General features: G+C 44.4%; 1 protein-coding gene and 1 pseudogene across 1 annotated transcript; both read right to left on the bottom strand.

Annotated features, from left to right (window-relative positions):
• Positions 1 to 6,188: 6,188 nt before the first annotated feature.
• LOC136535156 (3-hydroxyindolin-2-one monooxygenase-like) lies at positions 6,189 to 13,822 on the bottom strand (annotated as a pseudogene).
• Positions 6,395 to 6,889, bottom strand: LOC136535155 (3-hydroxyindolin-2-one monooxygenase-like). Its single transcript, XM_066527467.1, has one exon. It carries the CDS (start codon positions 6,887 to 6,889, stop codon positions 6,395 to 6,397), a length of 495 nt encoding a protein of 164 aa, XP_066383564.1.
• Positions 13,823 to 23,221: the final 9,399 nt, after the last annotated feature.

The following is a 23,221-nucleotide window of genomic DNA, read 5'->3' as shown; positions in this document are numbered from 1 at the left end:
TTAGACTTGCATATAAAGGTTTCCAGAGTTTACGTTGTAAGATTTTGAAGTTTATGATCTAATGATTATATAGTCTTATCTAAATACTTGCAATCCGATTTAGAAACTACGATGATTTTGATAACCTTGCTTGACATGGGATTTTCAGACAGACCTATTAAGGTGTAGCTTTTGTAAGAATCAGAGTTTTGTTTGGCTAAAAATGGGCCTACCGACCATTTCAGACAGAACCTAAGGTATAGGATGCAAGGGGGGCTGGCTCACGCACGTGGACCATGGCCCATATATACCATTTTAGGTGTGTTTCCCTCAAAAACTTCCACCACCACAGTAACCACTGTAAACCACTACTTAATTTGCAGTACCAGTGTATTTGTAGACAACACGCTGGATCAGAGGGCCTGGGTTGTTATCCTCACAAAAGGTGGTCGCAATGTGTCTATGTGTAAAGCTTGACATGCCTAACTTTCTATATATTTTTCTACCATGTAGCTGAAGATGAGTGCAGTAGTAATAACTAATTAAGTAGCTAGCTCACGTATCTTCACAAAAGATTGAAGAGTCATCCATAGAAGAAATCAGTCTAGCTGAAAGTAACTGGCCACAATTATTTTTCCAACGAATCACATAGTTGGTTGGAGCCCTATGTGAGCAAAAACTCTTATGTGGCTGTCGGTAAAAAGGTATAGCTGGCTCTTTCAATTTCACTTGAAGTAGCTGTATATGCCGAGGTTGTCTAATTAGCAACATTTGACTCTAGCTATCTTGTCTTGGAAACCTGCCGGCTAGCTTAATGGTGCACGCCCTTTCCCTGGTTATTAGCTGTGTCTGTGTCTAAGTTTTCTGTTTTCTGTTTTCTTCAAAGGACTTGCTGTTGTGAAAGCAAATATGATACATATATAATGAGGGAATGGTAGTTTACAGAATGTAGAGAAGACACTGTTGGAGTTGTTCCAAATTCACTCCAGGATATAGGCCAGTCTTCTGACGGAGCGAAGCGGAGGCCCGTCACCGGAGGCTTGGGCCGGAGCGTAGCGGAGTCTGAAGCTGGCCCATCGGGTCTCGCCCCTGTGTTTGGGGGGTGCGGGGGGCGGAGCCCCCCGCGGTACGGTACGGTATATATACCCTTGCTAGGGTTTCGTGGAGACTTGATTCTCTTGTAAGCCGCCATAGGCGTGTAACCCAAACTCTTGAGATAGTGAGATTGTTGCTGGCTGGTGCCCGTGGTTTTTCCCCTTCACATCGGAGGGGTTTTCCACGTTAAATCGTGTGTCTCCTCTGTGGTTTGATTCTTTACTTCATATTCCTATACGTCGTTCATAACAAGTGGTACCGGAGCTTTGGTTGCTGTTAGGGTTCATGACGACGTCGATGAAGTTCGATCTTCCGCTGCTGAAACTACGACACGCGGTTCTCGCTATGGCAAGTCAAGATGCGGGGGATTCTGGCGCAGACTCATGACTATGATGAGGCGCTGGATAGTTTCGGAAAGAGGAAGGCCGAGTGGACTCCAGAAGAGATCCGCAAGGATCAGAAGGCGCTCGCCCTAATTCAGTTGCATCTTCATAATGATATTTTGCAGGAGTGTCTGAAAGAGAAAACTGCTGCAGAACTATGGCTGAAACTGGAATCGATCTGTATGTCCAAGGATCTAACCAGTAAGATGCAGATGAAGATGAAGCTGTTCACCCTGAAGATGAAGGAGGAGGATTCAGTGATGAGCCACATCGCTGAATTCAAGAAGATCGTCGCCGACCTAGTGTCGATGGAGGTGAAGTATGATGATGAGGACTTAGGTCTTTTGCTGCTATGTTCTTTGCCAAATTCGTATGCAAATTTTCGTGACACCATACTTTTGAGCCGTGATGAACTAACCCTAAAGGAAGTTTATGAGGCTCTCCAGTCTAGGGAGAAGATTGAGAGGCATGGTGCAGAATGATGGGACGTCGTCCTCCAAGGGCGATGCTTTGCATGTGAGAGGCAGAACTGAAAACAGATCCTCCAATGATGGCAATGATGGTAGAAAGAACTACGAAAGGAGAGGCCGTTCAAAGTCCAAGCCGCATGGTAATAAAAAGTTCTGTGTTTATTGCAAGCTGACAAATCATAATGTTGAGGATTGCAGAAAAGTACAGAATAAGGAGAAGAGGAAAAACAAGTCGGCTGGTAAGGTCTCTGTTGCTGCTGCTGTGTCTGATGATGATTCTGGAGATTGTCTGGTAGTATTTGCTGGTTGTGTTGCTGGTCATGATGAATGGATTCTCGATTCCGCATGTTCATTTCATATTTGCACTAACAGAAATTGGTTTAGCTCGTATAAATCTGTGCAGAAAGGGGATGTTGTGCGGATGGGAGATGATAACCCGTGTGACATTGTGGGGATTGGATCAGTTCAGATCAAGACTGATGATGGCATGACACGCACGCTGAAAAACGTCAGGTATATACCAGGGATGTCCAGAAATCTTATCTCATTGAGCACGCTTGATGCAGAAGGTTACAAATATTCCGGTTCAGATGGCGTTCTGAAGGTATCAAAAGGTTCTCTTGTTTGCTTGAAAGGTGATCTTAATTCCTGCAAAGTTATATGTCCTTAGAGGGTGTACTTTACCTGGTTCTGATTCCGCTGTTGCTGCTGTTACTAATGATGAACCTAGTAAAACTAACCTTTGGCATATGCGTTTGGGACATATGAGTCACCATGGTATGGCAGAATTGATGAAGAGAAACCTGCTGGACGGCTGCACTTCGAGTAAAATAAAGTTTTGTGAGCATTGTATTTTCGGGAAGCATAAAAGGGTACATTTCAACACTTCTGTTCACACCACTAAAGGTACTCTTGATTATGTTCATGCTGATTTATGGGGTCCTTCCCGTAAGTCCTCACTTGGTGGTGCTCGTTACATGCTTACAATTATTGATGATTACTCTAGAAGGGTTTGGCCTTATTTTCTGAAACAGAAAGATGATACTTTTGCTGCTTTTAAGGACTGGAAAGTAATGATAGAAAGACAAACTGAAAGGAAGGTAAAATTGCTTCGTACTGATAATGGTGGAGAATTTTGTTCGCGTGAATTTAATGATTATTGCAGATCGGAAGGTATTGTTAGGCATCACACCATACCCCATACTCCACAACAGAATGGTGTGGCCGAACGCATGAACAGAACCATCATATCCAAGGCCCGTTGCATGCTGTCTGATGCCAGGATGAGCAAGCATTTTGGGCTGAAGCTGCTAATACTGCCTGTTACTTGATAAACAGGTCGCCTTCTATTCCACTAAATAAAAGAACTCCCATTGAGGTATGGTCTGGTACGCCTGCTGATTATTCACAGTTGAAAGTTTTTGGATGCACTGCTTATGCTCATGTTGATAATGGAAAATTAGAGCCTAGAGCTGTTAAGTGTCTTTTCCTTGGTTATAGTTCGGGAGTCAAAGGCTATAAATTGTGGAATCCTGAAACAGGAAAGACTTTTATGAGCAGGAGTGTTGTTTTCAATGAATCTGTGATGTTTACTGACAGTTTGCCCTCAGATCATGTTCCAGAAAAAGAGCTGCAGCGTATGCGCATGCAGGTGGAGCATGTTGATGATGACACAGGTGTGCAGGTGGAGCCTGTTGATGAGCATGGTGACCATGATAATGTTGTTGCTGAGGATGATGCTCATGATAATGTTCAGCAAACTCCTCCTATTTTGCAGTTAGAGGAGGATTTACCTATTGCTCAACGCAAGTCAAAAAGGACAATTGCACCTCCTAAGCGTCTTATTGAAGAGTGTAATTTGTCTTACTATGCTTTGAGTTGTGCTGAACAGGTGAAGAATGTTCATGAGCCAGCAACCTATAAAGAAGCTATTCGTTGTGGTGATACTGAGAATTGGATTTCCGCTATGCATGAGGAGATGCAGTCTCTTGAGAAGAACAGTACATGGGAGATTGTACCTTTGCCTAAGAATAAGAAGACCATCAGCTGCAAATGGATCTTCAAGAGAAAGGAGGGTTTATCTCCAAGCGAGCCTCCAAAGTATAAGGCAAGATTAGTTGCTAAAGGCTACAGTCAAATTCCAGGTGTTGACTACAATGATGTGTTCTCTCCAGTGGTAAAACACAGTTCAATTCGTACTTTCCTTAGTATTGTTGCTTCACATGATCTTGAGCTTGAGCAGTTAGATGTGAAGACTGCGTTTTTGCATGGAGAGCTTGAGGAGGACATATACATGGACCAACCAGAAGGGTTCATAGTGCCTGGCAAGGAAAAATATGTGTGCAAGTTGAAGAGATCCTTGTATGGTTTGAAACAGTCCCCTCGTCAGTGGAACAAGAGGTTTGATTCATTTATGTTAGCACACAGTTTTAAAAGATCTAAGTATGATAGCTGTGTTTACATCAAGCATGTTAATGGATCACCTATATATTTGCTGTTATATGTTGATGATATGCTGATTGCTGCCAAGAGCAAGATTGAAATCACTAAGTTAAAGAAGCTATTGAGTAGTGGTTTTGATATGAAAGATCTTGGTAGTGCTAAGAAAATTCTTGGTATGGAAATTAGTAGAGACAGAAAATCTGGTTTGCTATTTCTTAGTCAACAAAATTATATCAAGAAAGTTCTTCAGCATTTCAACATGCAAAATGCTAAGGTTGTTAGTACCCCTATTGCACCTCACTTTAAGTTGTCAGCTACTCAGTGTCCTAGTACAGATGCAGAGATTGAATACATGTCAAGGGTTCCTTATTCTAGTGCTGTTGGGTCTTTGATGTATGCCATGGTTTGCTCTCGTCCAGATTTGTCATATGCTATGAGTCTTGTTAGTAGATATATGTCTAATCCTGGCAAAGAACATTGGAGGGCAGTTCAGTGGATTTTCAGGTACCTCAGAGGCACAGCAGATTCCTGTTTAAAGTTTGGAAGAACTGATAAGGGTCTTATTGGCTATGTGGATTCTGATTATGCTGCTGATCTAGACAGGCGAAGATCACTTACAGGTTATGTGTTTACTATTGGCAGTTGTGCTGTGAGTTGGAGGGCTACTTTACAGTCAGTTGTTGCTTTGTCTACTACTGAAGCAGAATATATGGCTATTTGTGAAGCGTGCAAAGAATTAATTTGGCTGAAAGGTTTGTACGCTGAGCTTTGTGGAGTTGAATCTTGCATAAGTTTGCACTGTGACAGTCAAAGTGCAATTTACCTCACTAAAGATCAGATGTTCCATGAGAGAACTAAGCACATAGATATCAAGTATCATTTTGTGCGTGATGTGATTGAAGAAGGTAAGCTGAAGGTATGCAAAATTAGTACTCATGATAATCCTGCTGATATGATGACAAAGCCTGTTCCTGTTGCTAAGTTTGAGCTGTGCTCAAGCTTAGTTGGTTTAATTGGATAGTCCAAGAGACTATTGTTGGCACCAGTGGTTTTCTATCTTTGTTATGTTCAGGATGAAGGGTTGATTTATGATACAAGATGAATTTGTCTCAAGGTGGAGTTTGTTGGAGTTGTTCCAAATTCACTCCAGGATATAGGCCAGGCTTCTGACGGAGCGAAGCGGAGGCCCGTCACCGGAGGCTTGGGCCGGAGCGTAGCGGAGTCTGAAGCTGGCCCATCGGGTCTCGCCCCTGTGTTTGGGGGGTGCGGGGGGCGGAGCCCCCCGCGGTACGGTACGGTATATATACCCTTGCTAGGGTTTCGTGGAGACTTGATTCTCTTGTAAGCCGCCATAGGCGTGTAACCCAAACTCTTGAGATAGTGAGATTGTTGCTGGCTGGTGCCCGTGGTTTTTCCCCTTCACATCGGAGGGGTTTTCCACGTTAAATCGTGTGTCTCCTCTGTGGTTTGATTCTTTACTTCATATTCCTATACGTCGTTCATAACAGACACCACGTTGCCCAAACAGACAAATGCAAATAACATAGCATAGCTACACATTTGTGTTAACATAGTATAGCTACGCATTGACACGAACTTCTTCTCTTTCTCAGACAAGAATTAATCACTACGAATGAACTGTTGTATTCGATAGAGTAGAGTTTCAGAGGAAGAAGGAGAAGAGGATTCAGAGAGAAGACAGCAGGGAATAGATAGAATATTCAGTTGCAATTCAGTTATCCTTTCCCCTCTCGACCACCAGCCTGACATTTATACCACGCCATACAAGGCCACTAGGCCCAAGCCGCTTCGGCCCAACAGACTCCCAACGCGCCCAGACAATACTTTCAGCCACTCTTCGCCACTTGCATTGCCGGACGAGTCTTGGTGCCATCATCCTGATGACGCTGGAATTGCAGGGACAAGGAAGAGCTTCTCCTTTCGGTGTAGTGATATCCCAAACACCTCTGACATATCAACAACACCTCCGCCGGTACCCTCATTCTGAAGCTTCCAATCGAAATGCTACATCAGATTTGGTAGCATAATCTCAATAGTGGCAATCCCAAAATTTATCCCTGGGCAATTCCTTCGTCCAGCTCCAAACGGCAGAAACGCGAAATCTGTGCCCTTCATATCAGGGGCAGCTGCTGCTGCTTCAGAACCAGAACCTTCCTGCTCGAGAAACCTCTCGGGCATGAATTCCTCAGCCCTATCCCATGACGCCGGGTCTCTCCCGAGAGCCCAAGCGTTGACGAAGATGCGTGTTCCCGCAGGGATCCAGCAGCCATTGATGTCGCAGTCTGTGGTCGAGAGGCGTGGGATAAGGAGTGGCCCTGGTGGGTGCAGCCGCAGCGTCTCCTTGACAACTGCCTTTAGGTATGGCATTTTGCTGAGGTCCTCCTCCATCACCACCATGTCTTGATTTTTTCCTGCGGATGCAAGCAGCAGTGGCGTCGTCGTCCTTATCTCTGTTTGGAGTCTGGCCATAACGTGTCTGTTCAGCATGAGGTCAGCCATGGCGTAGTCCAGTACCAGATATGATGATTCTATGCTCGCTTGAAACGTCTCCTGTGTCAAGAGATCAAATTTCAGAATTATATATATATATATATATATATGGATACTGTGTATTTACCGAGTGTGAGTAACACTCGGCAAATAGTGCTACACACTCGGCAAACTCTTTACCGAGTGCCACACTAGGTAAAGTGGACTCGGCAAACAACGACTCGGTGAAGTTATTTTACCGAGTGTCTAATATCGGAGCACTCGGAGCAGAGAGTTACCGAGTGCTACAATGACACTCGGTAAACAATTATGACTTCACGGTCGTCAGCCTCCAAACTGACCGTTAACGGCGACGTTTACCGAGTGTCACTAGCAGCACTCGGTAAATAAATTAGCATTTCGTGATTAAAATAATTCCGCAAATAAATTTTTTGAATAATGTTTACTGAGTGTAGCTCCTAACACTCGGTAAAATAATAACCATTTTCGTGATTAAAACAATTCCGCAAATAAACTTCAGGAATAATGTTTACCGAGTGTTCCCACTCGGTAAAAAGTAGTCAAATATTTCCGAGTGGGGACCTGGCACTCGGTAAAAAATGGCACCGAGTGTTTACCGAGTGGGGAAGCGGCACTCGGTAAAAAATGGCACCCTCGGCAAAATTCACAGAATCAGAACCAATTTGGTTCTGTTCGCTGTTTTACCGAGTGCTACACTCGGTAAAACTGACAGAATCTCTGTTTTACCGAGTGCTACACTCGGTAAAATATGTCCACAGAATTTTTTTTGTTTGTTTCAGTGCATATCCAGTCACAATAAGCAACAAAATCACAGGAAATTATAATAACATGACAGATAGGCAATATATATCACATATATGTCCACAAATGTCACATCCACTCACAATAACAAACATATGTCGACAAGCACCATGCAAAGTCCACAAACACCATCAACATATGTCCAAAGTCCACAAAGTTCAACCAAGTCCACAGTTCAACATACAAAACTATCAAACAAGGTCGGATGGCCTGTCGGATGGTCGGAGGCCAGCGGAGAAACGGAGTCAAGTCCAGGTCTTGATCACCCTGCATATCGTTGTTCGATCCAGCTGTAGAAGGTCCCTAGAATGAGATTGCACATGTGAGTTATCTGGATCAAAGCAAATTCTAAGGTCTAAGCTATGGTAGGTCAAACTAAGGTATAAGTCGAAGGTAGCTCTATATGACACGAAAGTGAAGAGTGCATCTAAGTGACTCACAGGAGTGCCGTCGCGCGGAGGTGGAGGCACCAACGGTATCATCGGCGGCGGCGGAGGCGGTGGAGGCTGGCCCATGCTCTGAGAAAAACGGGCCATGTACTCGTACCAGTCCTTGTGCGCCTGCTGGAAGGCCTCAAGCTGGGTCTGCACTCGCGCCCTCTCCTGTGCCAACTTGGCCTGGTGCGACAGCTCGAGGGCCTGAAGCTGGCTCTGTGAGGCCTGCTGTGACTCCTGCAGGGCTTCAATCTGGGCCTACAATTATTTATCACATAGTTAGAATGCAAATAAAGAACGAGTAGAAAATGAATGGACAACGAATGCAACAGAACTAACCTGGAGTGCTACCACCTGGGGCTGTGAGCGTGGGCGTATGGCCGGACTCGAACTCGTGCTCCGGGCTCTAATGTGGGCGAGTGTCTGAGTGTTGGCCGTGTCTATGGTGCTGTTGCCCATATAGTACCGCCCGTGTGGCTTACCTGGTCCCAACCTCATGACGATGTCACCCTTGAGGTCAGCGGTGCTTGGATCAAATTCTGACCCATGGATCTCTCTCGCCATCGCCGTGTACTCGCTGAGGCGCCTGTGCACGCTCGGGTTGTTGTATGCCTCGGACGGGTCCTCCGGGTTGTAGACGAGGTCGGGGTCCTTTGCCTTGCCCTTGTGTGCCAAGGCATATGCCTTGAACGAGGCGCACTCCTGGCCGGGGTGGAACCGCGTCTGCAGGAAGAAGCACAACAATAAGATATTATGCATTCAGAAGTTAGCATAGCAACAACGTAATGAAATCCGCGTACATATCTAGCTGCATATTCCTTGAGGGTAGTGGGGCCTTGTTTGTGCGAGGAACCCTGCATCATCGCACGGCAACGTGAGCGTACGACATGATATTGCTCGTACTCCTCACTCAACCACTTGTCCACAATGGCCTCCCAGCAGTTGTCCATCCCCGCACACCAAGCAGGAGGCACCTGCACGTACACGAGCACATGACAAATCCTAAATCAATTTCAGTGCAATTAATCGCAAACGATGTAATCTCATGTTTATCGTCAAGTATTGCTCCTTAGTCAGGGGCAGGTGCACTGCCTGCGCTCTGGTGACTCTGTGTGCTCTGCGGCCATGGTAAATTCTTCTGCACAGGAGCTTTGTCTCGTAGAAGAGGTCCTGCACTCGGTGAACACAGACTCTGTTCACCACGTCATCCGCGTCCTCCCTACGTACTCCCTCCGCCAAGGTGTAGTAATCCTATAAGCAAATACAGTCAGTAATATACAATTAATGTGATGTTATTATCAGCATAGTGCGATGAACACGTACCCACAGTTCTTTCATCACCCGGTCGGCCTTGCTGTTATAACACCTGCCAGCTCGATCAGTCTGATCGCTGGCGGCATGCCAGTGGGACCACTTCATGGCGGGCTAGACAACACCATTGATCCTCACCATCCTGGGGTATTGCAATCGAGAGCTACCTGAGCAGAACAATAATCAGACAGCATTACTCAAATCTAAGAACAGAGTAGTGCATGCCTAGTGATATCATATCAAAACAGCTCAATATTAGATCAATCAAATGGAGAAAATTATTATTGGACTGTGACTGCAAGGTCATAGCATTGCTGACTCTTGATAATGATGTCACTGTAGGGAGCTATAAATAAATTAGCTAAAGGAAGTGCAGACACCAATCTTTGTGACAAAATAAACCTACTTACACTTATGTAATTTGCAGACTATGGGTAGAACAAGTCAGTCCACCATCAATCACCAATAGTAAAAATAATAAGATATAAACATTCAGTATACACAGTATCCCGTAGTGGCTTCTTCTGACCGAATCACTGATCGGCGTAAAGCATTCAGTATGCATTGTTAATGTTATAGCATAATTAAATGCATGTACTCCTAGTACTCTATATACCCTTGAATGCCGCCTCGGCCTTCATATTCTTCCTGGTGCAGTCGGCGCATTTGGCGAGGCCGACGACCACCGAGGAGGCCTCGCTGGAGGCAGCGCTTGCGACGGCGATTACCATCAGCACGTCGCAGACGCCGGGGAGAAGGCCCCCAAGTGTCGTAGCCATGTTTGGAGGATGGATAGATGGATGACTCGATGAGATGGAGAAAGGCAATGGAATGCTTGCCTTATATAGCCCTATGCATTGATCAAACACAGCTCGATCTTACATGCATGCACGCATGATCATGAGGTGAGGCGCGCCAGCACACACATAATTTTGGCGCCGAAATTGCAGACCGGCCGGGAATTAATGCCGTCCATTTGAGTTGATCAATCACTTCATCAGGTTCAGCAGACCGCTGTGCTATTCTTGCAAAGCTGGCCGTGCCCAAAAACCAAGAACAGTATATATTTGGACTAATGAACCAGGGGAGGAATAAAGGGCCACACCATAAGAATCAGCATCTTTATCCCTAGCAAAATCTTCACATTTGGAAACTAAAAAAGGGAGCTTCATTCATTCTCTGGCGACTACAAGATCTGCACGAGCACTCCTCGTTTCATTCACAGTGTTGCAATCGACTGAACTTATTAAGGCACTACTTTGATTCGAACCAGCTTACTGGTGGACAGGAAAGGACAAAGAAGCAAACTAAGGTTCTTTGAACCAGGGAAACAAGCCTAGCTGACATCGAGCAATCGAAGGGGCAGAAAATTCAATTTCTTTTGCGCACCTGGAGAAGGCGGCGGCCCTGGCCGTACAGGTACAGCGGACAAGTCACGGAATCAGTCGAGCTCGTCGTTGCGCTCCCTTCCGTGGTCTTCGTCTCGGGCGCCAGATCGAGGCCAGGGAAGCCGCAAGGACGGGAGCAGGTGGCATGGCCGTCGCCGGCCGGCGAGATGCAAGCTTCCGGACGGTGAGTGTGAATGGGCAGTTCGGCACGGGAGCGAGCGAGAGAGGAACGGGAACGATAGGCGGCGGTCGTGGAGGGGAGGAGGCGCCGGCGACGGTGGGGAGGCGCCGGCGACGGCGTGGAGCGCGCGGGCGCGGGGAGGCGCGGGCGCAAGTGCGGGGGACGGCGGGGAGGCGCCGGCGCGGGGGACGGCGGCGGTGCGGCGGGGATGCGCAGGCGTGTGCGGTGTGTGTGTGTGTGTGTCTGCACGATTTGAGGGAGAAACGGCTGGTACATGTGGGCCTGGTACATGTTTACCGAGTGCCCAGATCTACGGCACTCGGTAAACAGAAGCACCGCAGCCCAATAACATGTGGGCCTGGTACATGTTTACCGAGTGCCTAGATCTACGGCACTCGGTAAACAGAAGCATGGCAGCCCACTGTGGCAGACAGGTGGGCCGTGGCTAACCTTTACCAAGTGTTCCCACTCGGTAAAAAGTGCATACAGTGGCAGACAGGCAGCCCACTGTGGCAGACAGGTGGGCCGTGGCTAACCTTTACGAGTGTTTGAGGTCACACTCGGTAAAAGTATCCATTATTTCATGCAAAACAAAAATGAAAAAATGCCAATTTAATCCTAAAATTCACCAAACTTTCACATGAACTATTTCATGTCATCTATTTACTATCTAAAAAATTTCAAGTTCAAATCATAATGTTGAATTTCACTCTTAATAGAAATCCTATTCGTCATTGTGAATGTTTAGCGTCTCTTTGGGAGATGTACCGGTTCGGCAGCGACGAATGTAAAAATACTTCCGAAACGTTATGAAAATTTTTCTATAACATAGATGTATGCTTCAATGTTAATTCTTCCAATCTCGTGATTTATCGAGTTCGATTTTAATTATTACAATTAAATTTACACGATATGTACCTAATTTTCATAAAGAATGAAAATTTTGTGAAATATAGTAAATAAATCGAAATAAACACCATATTTTGGAATGGAGTACTAAATATCATATGTGGATAGAGGAAAAAGAATGAAGGGAAAAACAAGAAATTTGGTTGAAATTTACCGAGTGTTGCGCCAATACACTCGGTAAAAGATAGTGTTTACCGAGTGTTGTGCACTTACACTCGGTAAAACTTTATTATTACCGAGTGCAAATACTTATACACTCGGTAAACATGTCATGCCGTGACGCCGTTTGGCGTACGGTTGGTATACTAGGTGACGTGGCACCTCAATACCGAGTGTCCGTTTTTACCGAGTGTACCCCTTCGGTAAACTTGTAGTTTTACCGAGTGTCTGAGGTTACCGAGTGTTCGTACTCGGTAAAGCGGTATACTACCGGGTGTTTATGTTTTCCGAGTGTTGGCACTCGGTAAGTAATGTTTTTCGAGTGCCCCGACTTTTGACACTCGGTAATTGTCGGGGCACTCGGTAACTAGACAGTCTCCGGTAGTGTATATGCTTATATGAATTATTTAAAACTTTTTCAACGTCCTTATTTTTTTATTATATACAGTACAGATTATCTGCTGTATATCTTGTGGCCAGGTGAAACTCCCCCTCTCAAAAACCTGAATTTTTTGTATTTGTAATCTCATTTCCTTTTAAAAAAAATCCCCTCTCACAAACCCAATTTTGTCTTTAATTTGTCAATCTCACTTCCTTAAAAAAAAGCTTTCCATCTCACAAACCCAAATTTTGTCTCTGCCACCTTACTTTCGTGGAAGAGCTTTGTGGCTGGTAGGCCACGCTCACAAACCCAAACTTTGTCTTTGTAACTTGACTTCTTAGGCGAACCTTGTGTCCGGTGGATAATTGGCGGTGCCCACAGTGGCGATGAGCTCGTCGAACAGCTGGTCCCACCTCCTGTGGACCCTCTCGGCTTGGGCACAGATGAGCCTCCTCAGCAGCTCCATCCTCGTCAACCTCGGGAAGTAGTCCTCCATGTTGAACCCCCCAAGCAGGGCGACATTCATGTTGACCAGCTCCCTCAGCATCCTATTACGCCCTCCCGCCCGGTGCGACTCTCCCAGGACCGCGCGGCACACCACGTCGTTGGCGTACGCGCTCACCACCTCGCTCATGTCCACCGCCGTGCCGGTGCCGTCGTCCGCGCTCGCCGCGGCGGCCTCACGGACCTTATCGAGGACGACGCGCACCTCGTCTAGGCGGCCACGGCGGAAGGACTCCACCTTCCTGACGCTGAGCATGCGCGCGGCGACCACCTTCCTGGACCGCCGCCACTCGTCGCCGTAGGGCGCGAAGCCGACGCTCCTGGCGCTGTAGAACAGGATGTCGGCGACCGGTGACCACGGCCTTGACGAGATGACGTGGTCGTGCGTGCGCAGGACGGCCACCGCGGCGCGCGGGGACGAGACCACCAGCGTCGGCAAGGCGCCGAGGCGCAGGAGCAGCAGGCCGTCCCGGCCGTGCTTGGCGGCGAGGTCGCGGAGGGAGGCGTGCGGGAGGGAGCCCACCAGGTGGAGGTGCCCGATGATGGACAGCTACCCGGGAGGCGAAGGCGGGAGCGGCAGCTTGTTGTTATTGATGCGTCATCTTCTTCTGCTAGACGTTGCTGCGACGTTGATTGATGCCACGAGTAAGAGAAGAAGCGACGAGACGAGCAGCAGAAGCTGCAGCAGCTGTGTGGATGTGCCATGGACGAACAAGGAGCTGCAGGTTGTGCGCTGCTGCTGCTACTGCACTAGCCATGTCACTCTCTCTAGATCTGGCTGAGTACAGTGTTTTTGGCAAGCGGTTTTGAGTGATCCGTGATCAGCCTGCCATGGCGTCAATCACTATTTATATAACAGAAGAAGACGTATATTAACATACACGACGTGGCAATAGTATGGGTTCAACCGCGCCAGCGGCCGGAATACTCATTATTTCTGGATACATAGTAGACATAACTTATATCAAGGTATGAATCTAGAAAAGCAAAAAAGTTTTATAATTTAGAACATATAAAATAGGTGTGTTATCATATCTGTCTTGGATTATGAAAGAAAGCTACAAAAGCAAAGAAAAAAGCTTCCGCATTCACAACAAATCCTCCTTGCTATTGATTTATATGGTCCTATAGATTATTTCATCTGCGTTAATTGCACAATTTTGTTTATATGAAATATATACCCTGATGGCTCCACCACTGCTCCACCCGTTTGGATCATTTGTGTCGCTAGCGCTAGCTAGCTGTAGACTATCTCCCCTTTAAAAGAGAATTAAATTCTAATTCCATTCTTATATAGTTAATCAATTTGTTTTTTCTCAAATTTATAAAAAATAGTGTCAATATTTATAACAGTAAATATAGGTGTATTCTAAAAATATGTTATATAACAAATCTAATATTATTTATTTGATATCATAGATAGATAGATATTTATATCTTTGTATAAATTTTATCAATACAAAAAAATAGTTTAACTTGGTGTTGTTACAATTGCGGCAAAGGGGAGTATGTCTTATTAGTGATTTTTTTGAAAGATATGTCGTATTAGTGTTCGTTGTTATTTTTTATGATCCTCACACTAGTGCAGGACCGAGCATCAGTCCTGGTTGGGAAACCCCCTTTAGTCCTGGTTTCCCCTTTAGTCCCGGTTCTGGAAACCGGAATTGAAAGTGGACCTTTAGTTCCGGTTGCTATTATCAACCAGGACTAAATGGCCCCAAGACCTTGTCTCTGGGCTAGCACATTTAGTCTCGGTTGATGTTTCCAACCGGTACTAAATGTTCTTTTTTTTCATTTCTTTCATTTTTCTTTTATGGTTTCTTTTCAATTCAATTCTTTTTTTTGTTTCAATTAGCTTTTCATATACGAATTCTACGCTACTAATATACATCCATATATACATATAAGGTTTCATTCAAGCATTATACATAAATAACACACTAAAATGTATGAAACTATATATGCATATATATACAAATATTTCAAGAGGTTATACATGCATGGAATATGTACATAATAAAGTAACAAAAAGCTTGTACTCATGTCCTTGGGATTTTTTATTCAACCCAAATCTTGAGTCGTATGGCTACTAGGTAGTATTTCTTTTGTCATAGTAGTACTCGCCATTGGGATCTATGACCTGATCCATAAGAAATCCTGACAATGCCTCTTGAATTGCTTTGATCTGGTTAGTTCGCAGGACCCTTTGCTGCATCCATTCAACCTTCAGTTCGAATGAAATGAAAAGTATGAATATATATGATTATATATATCAACACAATGGTAATAAATAAATTGTGTATATTTTTTACGTACTTTGAGGACCTCTTCACTTGTTTTCATCGAGTACTGCATGAGGAACTTGCAAACGTAGTATCCACATAAGTTGTTCCCCGATTCCTGCTGTAGACACCACTTTATGAGAAAAAAATCATCATCAACCAATGAAGCATGGTAATAACGAATTGAACTAAATAAAGATGCGGTGACGTAGCTATTACTTACTCGGTATTAGACTATCACTACTATAGAAAAACTTTTGCGAGGCATTTGGAAATTGTCTTCAGAGGTGGGCGGCCATTTGAACCACCTCGGTTAATGCCCAGGATTAACCGAGGCGATCATTTTTATTAACCAAGGCGGTCACAATTAACCGCCTCGTAAAATCGATTTACCGAGGCAGTCATCATAAGACAAACGCCTCCAAAAATAGTTTATTTTCGGAGGCGGTCGTCTTATAACAATCGCCTCCTTAAATCCATTTTCAGAGGTGGTTACACTATAACGCTCGCCTCCATAAATAATGGCCCAACAGGCAGCCCATCTCGGCCCCATATCGCGCTGATTGTATATATACTAGAGTTTCAGGGTTTCATTGGCACTCCCACTCCCTAGTCGCGCCCCCAACTCCCTAGCCATGCCCCTCCCCTCGCTCTCCCCATCCTGCCACCCCTCCCACTCCCCCATCATGCCCCTTCCACTCCCTAGCCCGGCACTCCCTAGCCTGGTCCTTCTCTCTCCCTCACTTGCCTCTCCCTCTCCCTTAGTGGCTCCTCCATCCCCCCCACAGACGACGCAGGGCGGCTCCTCCCTTTCCCTCTCCTCTTCATCTCCCTGCCACTCTCTGGTGGCGGTGGCAGGCGGTGGCGTGCAACCGGGCGGCACGGGGCCGTGGTGGCGCACGGCCAGGCGGCGTGGGGGTGCGGGGTCAAGCGTCGTGAGGCGCGCAGTGTGAGGCACATGGTGGCGCGGGGTTGGGCGGCGCGTGGAGGTAGGTCAGCTCTCCCATCTTCCTCTCTTCGTCTCATCACTCTTCCCTCTCTCTTTGCAGATCAGGAGCTAGCGAGCAGTGCCCCTCCCTCTCCCTCTTCTCCCACAGGCGAGCAGCACCCAAATCTGGTGAGCGGGCCGCCCCCTGCTCTGACCACGCCTGGATCCAACGTGGAGGCGAGGAGGAGGCTGGCGTGGAGGTGAGGAGGAGGCCGGCGTGGAGAGGAGCAGCCAGCGGAACCGAAGCAGGGGGGTGTGGAGGCAACGGCGACATCCTGCATCGCTGGATGTGGCTAGTGAGCTCAGGAACGGGCTCATCGATAGGCTCAGGAACAGGCTTGCCAGCGGGCTTAGGATTTTGTTTTGTTTTTTTTATCGATTAACCGAGGCAGGCGGGGCAACCGCCTCTGTTATTCTTGGATTAACCGTGACCTTTGAACGGAGGTGGTTGCCTTTGCCCACCTCTGATAATGAAAAACGCCTACCTAGGTTAAGTTTGCTATAGTAGTATATATCTAGAGGCACGAGACAATTACCATTATGGTGTTTCTTAGTGAACGTAGCCCAAGCACTACCCAAGAAAATAAATAAATGGAGTTATTCCCCATAATATCAATACAATGGCATTAGAGAGCATACAGTGTGCGAGACCAAAATTACCACTAGAGAATATCTATCATATCTTGGTAATCTTTTCAAGGTTTTCTCAATGAGTCAAAGATTTTTATATGACTACTAGGCATATCGCTGACCAGCAGTATCCAGTGAAAGCTGCATGTTTATACGCAGGCATAACTTATTAATTAAAGTCAACATGGAGTAAGCAAAATAAAATATGCACAAGACATGAACACTCACTTGAAGTTGTAAGGGAAGAGTATCATTGTCTTATCATGTTTGTTATCTAAGAACCTCAACATATTCTTCTCCACTTGAGGTCACCATTTAGCATATGGAGTAACTTTGTCCTTGAATATGCAATACGGATCCATGAAACCAACATCCGTCATCCAATTTTTTGAGTTTTAGCATCTCATGTCTGCATATATATAGTACAAAAGGATATATAGTGCGAGGATAACTATATATAGACACCGAACTAACATGCAAGTTACTTTAATTGTAGAAAGAATCACTTATAGACACAAGCAGCTAAGGAGAGATTTGTCGAGAGCGTCCTGGTGTAATAGTCGATGTAATTCATTGAACTCAATATGTATAATGTCATAGCCACTGAAGTAATGCTCTGATCTAACTCTAGCAAGAAGCCATTGCTCGCCCTTCTTACACACATCTAAGTAACACTTGTTTAACAAGTACATTTGCATACCCATTGATGACCAGGACTTAGGGTTGACAAGACTCCTACCATACTTATAGGTCCGGAATATATCAACGCACTTGGCTTTTGGTATCGATGTTCCCCCTCGATGAGTTGTTCCGGTGTGTGAGGCCTATTGCATCCATCAAGATATTGAGTTGCTCCAAATCGATTGGACCACCTTGTGCATTTGTATAATCATTGTCAACAACTAGTGGGTCGACAGATTGCAAAGATTGCTACCTGAGCTATACAACATCTTTCCCTGCTTTCTTTGCTTTCTGCGATGCCTTATATGACTTGTCGAGAGAGCATTCATGGTCCGATAATGGTGAGGGCTTATGTCTCTCACGCAGCCTTTTCTCGCATTCATTTATTTTTCTCCTTAGTTCTTGTTGAGCTAGGAGCTATGGCTTTGGCGGGTTTCTCCTTTGTTCACACTTCTCTGCTACATCTTTCCAAAAAGCAACCCAATCTTTTTTTTGCCGCCGCTATTGATTCCTCATCGGACTTCTTGTAAGGCAGCTTCTTCAGAGGGGGCTTTATTTTATGGCTGGCTTTCTTCTTCACTGGGGGCGGGGACCTCCTCTTATGCCTCTGTGGTGCGGGAGGTGAAGGAGGGGGAGGCAGAGGTGGGGGAGACCGCCTTGGAGGAGAAGGAGATGGAGATGCAGTCGTGCCATGGATCACATCATCATCGTCTAGAGCACTCTGATGACCAGGGGATGGAAGAACTGGACTTAGGTTGGGAGACCTGTGAGTACAAAAATGATTGAGAGCAAATGGCTATTTACGCTAGAAGCCAACAATTGGGAATGATTATTGAAAAATTGTTTTGTTCACTTTCATCCACACCTATGATGAGATAGTTGAGGAGGAGGCAATGGTACCCTAGCTGGATGTTCATAAGAGTAAATCTTAACTAATCAAAAGAGTTCATAATCAAAAGAACCACAAACACTCACTTAGCGGGGGAACCCGACAAAGTATAGCGCAGGTGTTCGTTGAGGTACAAGACGGGGAGACACCGACAAGTCCGATGCTTCCCCGAACTCTCCCTCACATCTCTCCTTGTCCAAGTCTACTAGCTAACTAGGGCCTAAGCCCTTTGGAGTGATGCTCTTGTGGTGTAGCTCTTTGCCTTAAGGTGTTGTTATAGAGGGGGGGTGCCCCTCTATTTATACAAGGAGTAGAGGCGGTGCAGTAGCTATTCTTGGCGTGTCCCTAGCTTCCACCACCTTAGCATGTCCACATGCCACCGCATGTTGAAGGGGTAGACGAGAGGAGCTGCAGGAGGGTCGGCCACCCCTAGGGGTCGGCAGCCCCCTGACCAAGCCGCCTTGCCATCGCCTTTCGCGTGGTGGGCTATGGGCTAGACCTGGATTACTCCTTGGCAGGTGCTTTGTCTGGTTGAGTCTAATTGATGGGCGTCTCCCTTGTTCCTTTGCACAAATCAGCATCGGAAAGCGCCTTTCAGTGAATTTCTCCATGTATTTGTGTTTATGTCCTGTAAAATAGTATTCTCCAAATACATGTAGAACTAGGTCAATAGTAAATGCATATGTACTTAAGTTTGCTAGTTTCTCCTCTTTTATATCTTAATTGGCGGTCGTATTTGGTCGTTAAAGACCGCCAACAAGCTCCCCCACACTTACCCCTTTGCTTGTCCTCGAGCAAAGCTTAGGAAAAAAGTAATCATGAGCATACCATTCTAAGATATATGGCTGTACATGAAAGTTGTTCCAACACATACTTTACACAAGTGGAATATGTGGTGTTAGCTAACATGTTTTATTGGGTGGTTGAAAAGTGGAACAGTTCTTGAAACAAAGTCATCTTCCCAAATCACATCTTAGTAACTTGGAGTTTTTGAAAGTTTTTCTCAAGAAAAGCATAGTTCACCTTATACTCCTCAAATGGCACTCTCAAATCACTCAATGGTGTATAACTCCTACCAAGGCATAGTAGAGTTTTTCCTTCTTTTGTTTTCCCCTACTTCTCAAAAGGTTTATGTGGAGCTTTAGGTAGGGATAAACAATATAGCATACTTGTATTGCATATGTTGTAAAGTCAAATCAAGGATCCAAGGAGAGAAGTGCCATACTCTTAGATAAAGATGTGCATGTGTGTGGAAAAAGGTAAACTAAAACTATACTCCTTTTGTAGACATGATCTCTCTCTATAACTTATTGTTTTGAAACATGGATATCTTTCTCTCTCTCTTTTCCATACATGAGCCTTCTTGTGCTCATCATTTTTTTCTTTTGTACTTGGACCTTCATGTGTCCATTTTTAAGCTTTTTGCATAGCCCATGTTTCTTCTTCTAAACCACATATTTAGAGAGAGATCTTTATCTTTTTAGAACATGGAGTATTTGCCTAACAAATAGATTTTTGTCTACTCCCAGTGTAGGAGCAGAATTTTTGGTGGATGGAGGCATATTTTTGTGTACTCCTAGTGTAGGAGCAGCATGTATATGTGGGTGTTGATCTTGATCTTGGAAGCATGATAAATCTCTCAACAAGGGTCAACAAGACTTGACCTAACTCAACACAATAACAAGCACTTATGTGGAAGGCTTGAAAACTTGGTAGATGTTATGTTTGGCTTTGGTAGGTATTGCTCACCAATTGAGGAGTATGTGATAGTATGGTTTATAACATTTTTATCAAAACAAATTCTCCAAGCACTTTGAATAGAAAATGGTAGGATTTCTAAGTCAAAACTATATCACACCTCACAACAACTTAGTCAACATGATTTTACTATTAGAATATTTTCCCACAAGTATAAGTGTATGTATATGGAACAAACTTTATGCAAGCTTTTATCTTAAATATGTTATGCACATGTCACTTTTCAAATTTTTAAATGAAGTGTGGTTTGTAAAATTTTATCGGGGCAGTGTTGATCATGAGGAGATAGCAAGGATAAATTGAGTTTAGTTTTTTGTGATGAAGATTCATGTTTGTTCAAACTCAAAATTGTGGGGAGTAGAGGGTTGTGTTGCGCAAACCATCATTGAAGAAGGAGCTAAGTCAGAGGTGGTTTGACTAAACCAAAAGTTCAACCAATCCTCTCTTGAGCCATTTGTCCTGTCCTTCTACATGTTGGATCAATCGATGTTTGTGCAACGTGTTGGTGGGAGATCTCGAATATGTGTTCGTCATGCTTGAGAAATCTCCCTCACACTTATTGTTGTACCTGCTTTTATTTAACAAAGAAAACAAAAAGAAATAGACAAGGGCTCTACCAGCTGAAATACTAAGGAGCCTTAATTTTATTATAATTATTATTACTTTTTTGTTATTTATTATTATATTTTATTTTATTTTATGTGTTCACCCAACTTTTTATCATTTAGCATAAACAAGGCTAAGGTAAAGTTTGCAAAAAATAAGCATAGCCTTGATTTATCTCTATTGTAGATTACTTCTATTGTTTATGAAGATAATGACTCAAAGTTCATTAACCAAGATTAAACACCATGTCTAATTTTGAATAAAGGAGGCCATTTTAACCTAAGCACCATGCTTAATTTAAAAGGACCAATGGATGTACCATATGAATACATCCAAACCAGAACATATGACATAAATAACGGAAGCATGAACTTGTATGAGCAAAATCATATGGAGACAAACATGAGTTAATAAATTGGTGAAATAATTTTTTTCATATATATAGCAAGGTAGAGCTAACATCATCATTCGCCTTTTTCTAAGCAAGATGGTCTTTGGTGTGTATGGAACTTTTGGACTCTCACCATCCTCCCCCACACTTGAACTTTTGTATGAAAGTCAAGTGTGCAGGATCGGGGTCTCCTTTTGAGTGTGTTCCATTACCAAAGATCATCAGCGTATGTCTCCTGATTTCAGGCATCGTATATCCCGTGTTCTTCTTGATCTTTAACCTGAAAGGGTTAGCAACCAAGAATACCCGAAGGTGCATACTATCCTGTCAACAAGTTCTTGCTTTGATTAATAAGAAAGTTAGTTTTTTATAATAATCTTGTTTTTTATGATTGTATATATATATATATTTCTCATGATAATTCTAGGTATCTCCTGATAGTGCTTAATTTATGGTCTTAAGCTTGACCTTGGGAATTTCATCTTGCAGCTATCATTGTTGGTGTAGTTCCTAGCTTCACCACAAAGCATTGAGCATTTTTGTTCAAGCTACAAGGTTAGTACCACATTGCATCCACAAGATTTGCAATATTTGTGATACACATATGCATCCACAACCATCCTCTCAAATAGTTTCTAGACGAGGATCAAGAGGTGGTTGTGACCCTCATAGAAACACATGATGCTAAGTGAAACGAACTCTAGATACTTCGAAATTGAGCATGAAACGTGCGGGGTCTCAAAAGTAAAACTTTCATGCTCATCTATGGAATCACTCCTTTTGGACTCCAGAGTCGGTGTTTCACGTATGACCATGGCACGGGAGTTTTTGTTCCCAAGGGATGCATCATTGATTTGAGTCCACTATTGAAAACGATGTTTGGATGGCCAGAGGGACACGTTTTAACTTTGAGGGAGGGTGATAATGGAACGAACGGGGTTACAAATTTCACCTCTCTGAACGGGTCAATGATGCTCCGCTGTTGGGATATCTGAGTGAGTGGCGGAAGCAGTTTCTCCAAACTTTTCATTTAGGCTCCCTTGGGAGAGGTTTTCTTGGAAAAGATTGTCCAAGGGGTGGCCTATGAGAAGCTCAAACTCAAGGATGGCAAAGATATGGAAATCCATGTGAACCTCGTTTTTGTTTATTTCAATGGGCACGACCCTGGTAATTCCACAACATTCGAAGATAAGTCCCGAGGGACTTTTGAAAAGTTTGTTGGTTGGGACTAGTGGCATGTTGCCCAAAAGATTTTTTCCAATAAATTCTGATATGATGCTAGTTCCGACTATGGGGTTGTATAGGACTTCTACAATAGCCCCCTTAACGAACAAGCATGGTCGTGAAAGGTGAAAGAATCCGAATTGCTTTAGAAGAACGTTTTACTTCCATTAACCATTCCTTGATGGTTCTATCTTGGGGGAAATTTCTTTTGTGTGCTTTTTGTGCCGTAAGTGTTTCGAGGTATTGTCATAATCCTCAAATTTGATAGGGAACTCCAAAGGATGAATTAATCTTTCCTTCGTTGTTCGTGGTTCGGGTGAGGGTTCATGAGTCGAATCTAAGGATGCTAAAGGTTTTGATTCGACTGGTGAGGACTCCTCAACACTCGACGTAACTTTTGCCTGGAGGGATTTAGTTCTTATGATAGAAGAAGGGTGTATGTGTATGAAGTACTCAAGGAATTCTACTTGTTCCATCATAGTTTTGTGTGTAAAACGACCTTTGATAGTCACGTCTAGGCATAGATTAGCATCCATCTCAATACCCAAACAAAAGAGTCGCAGCAATATGCTATTGGGTAAAGACAAGTCTGGGTCGGCGTGTATTAACGTTGAAAGCCTAGCCCATGCTGCACCTATAGACTCCTTCTCATACTGCTCAAAGTCGAGGATCGCCCTTGGTAGAGAGTCAGTACGGGACATAGGGAAGAATGTAAGGTAAAACTTGTCTTTAAGTTCATCCCATTCCCCATTCGTACTTTCTATGAAAAATGTATATCATTGCTACGCCTTCCCCATGAGAG

Source organism: Miscanthus floridulus, unplaced genomic scaffold (genome assembly GCF_019320115.1).
Source record: "Miscanthus floridulus cultivar M001 unplaced genomic scaffold, ASM1932011v1 os_2576_1_2, whole genome shotgun sequence".
Taxonomy (NCBI): domain Eukaryota; kingdom Viridiplantae; phylum Streptophyta; class Magnoliopsida; order Poales; family Poaceae; genus Miscanthus; species Miscanthus floridulus.
The sequence above is the reverse complement of the archived record's forward strand: the minus strand, read 5'-3'. Positions and strand labels throughout refer to the sequence as shown.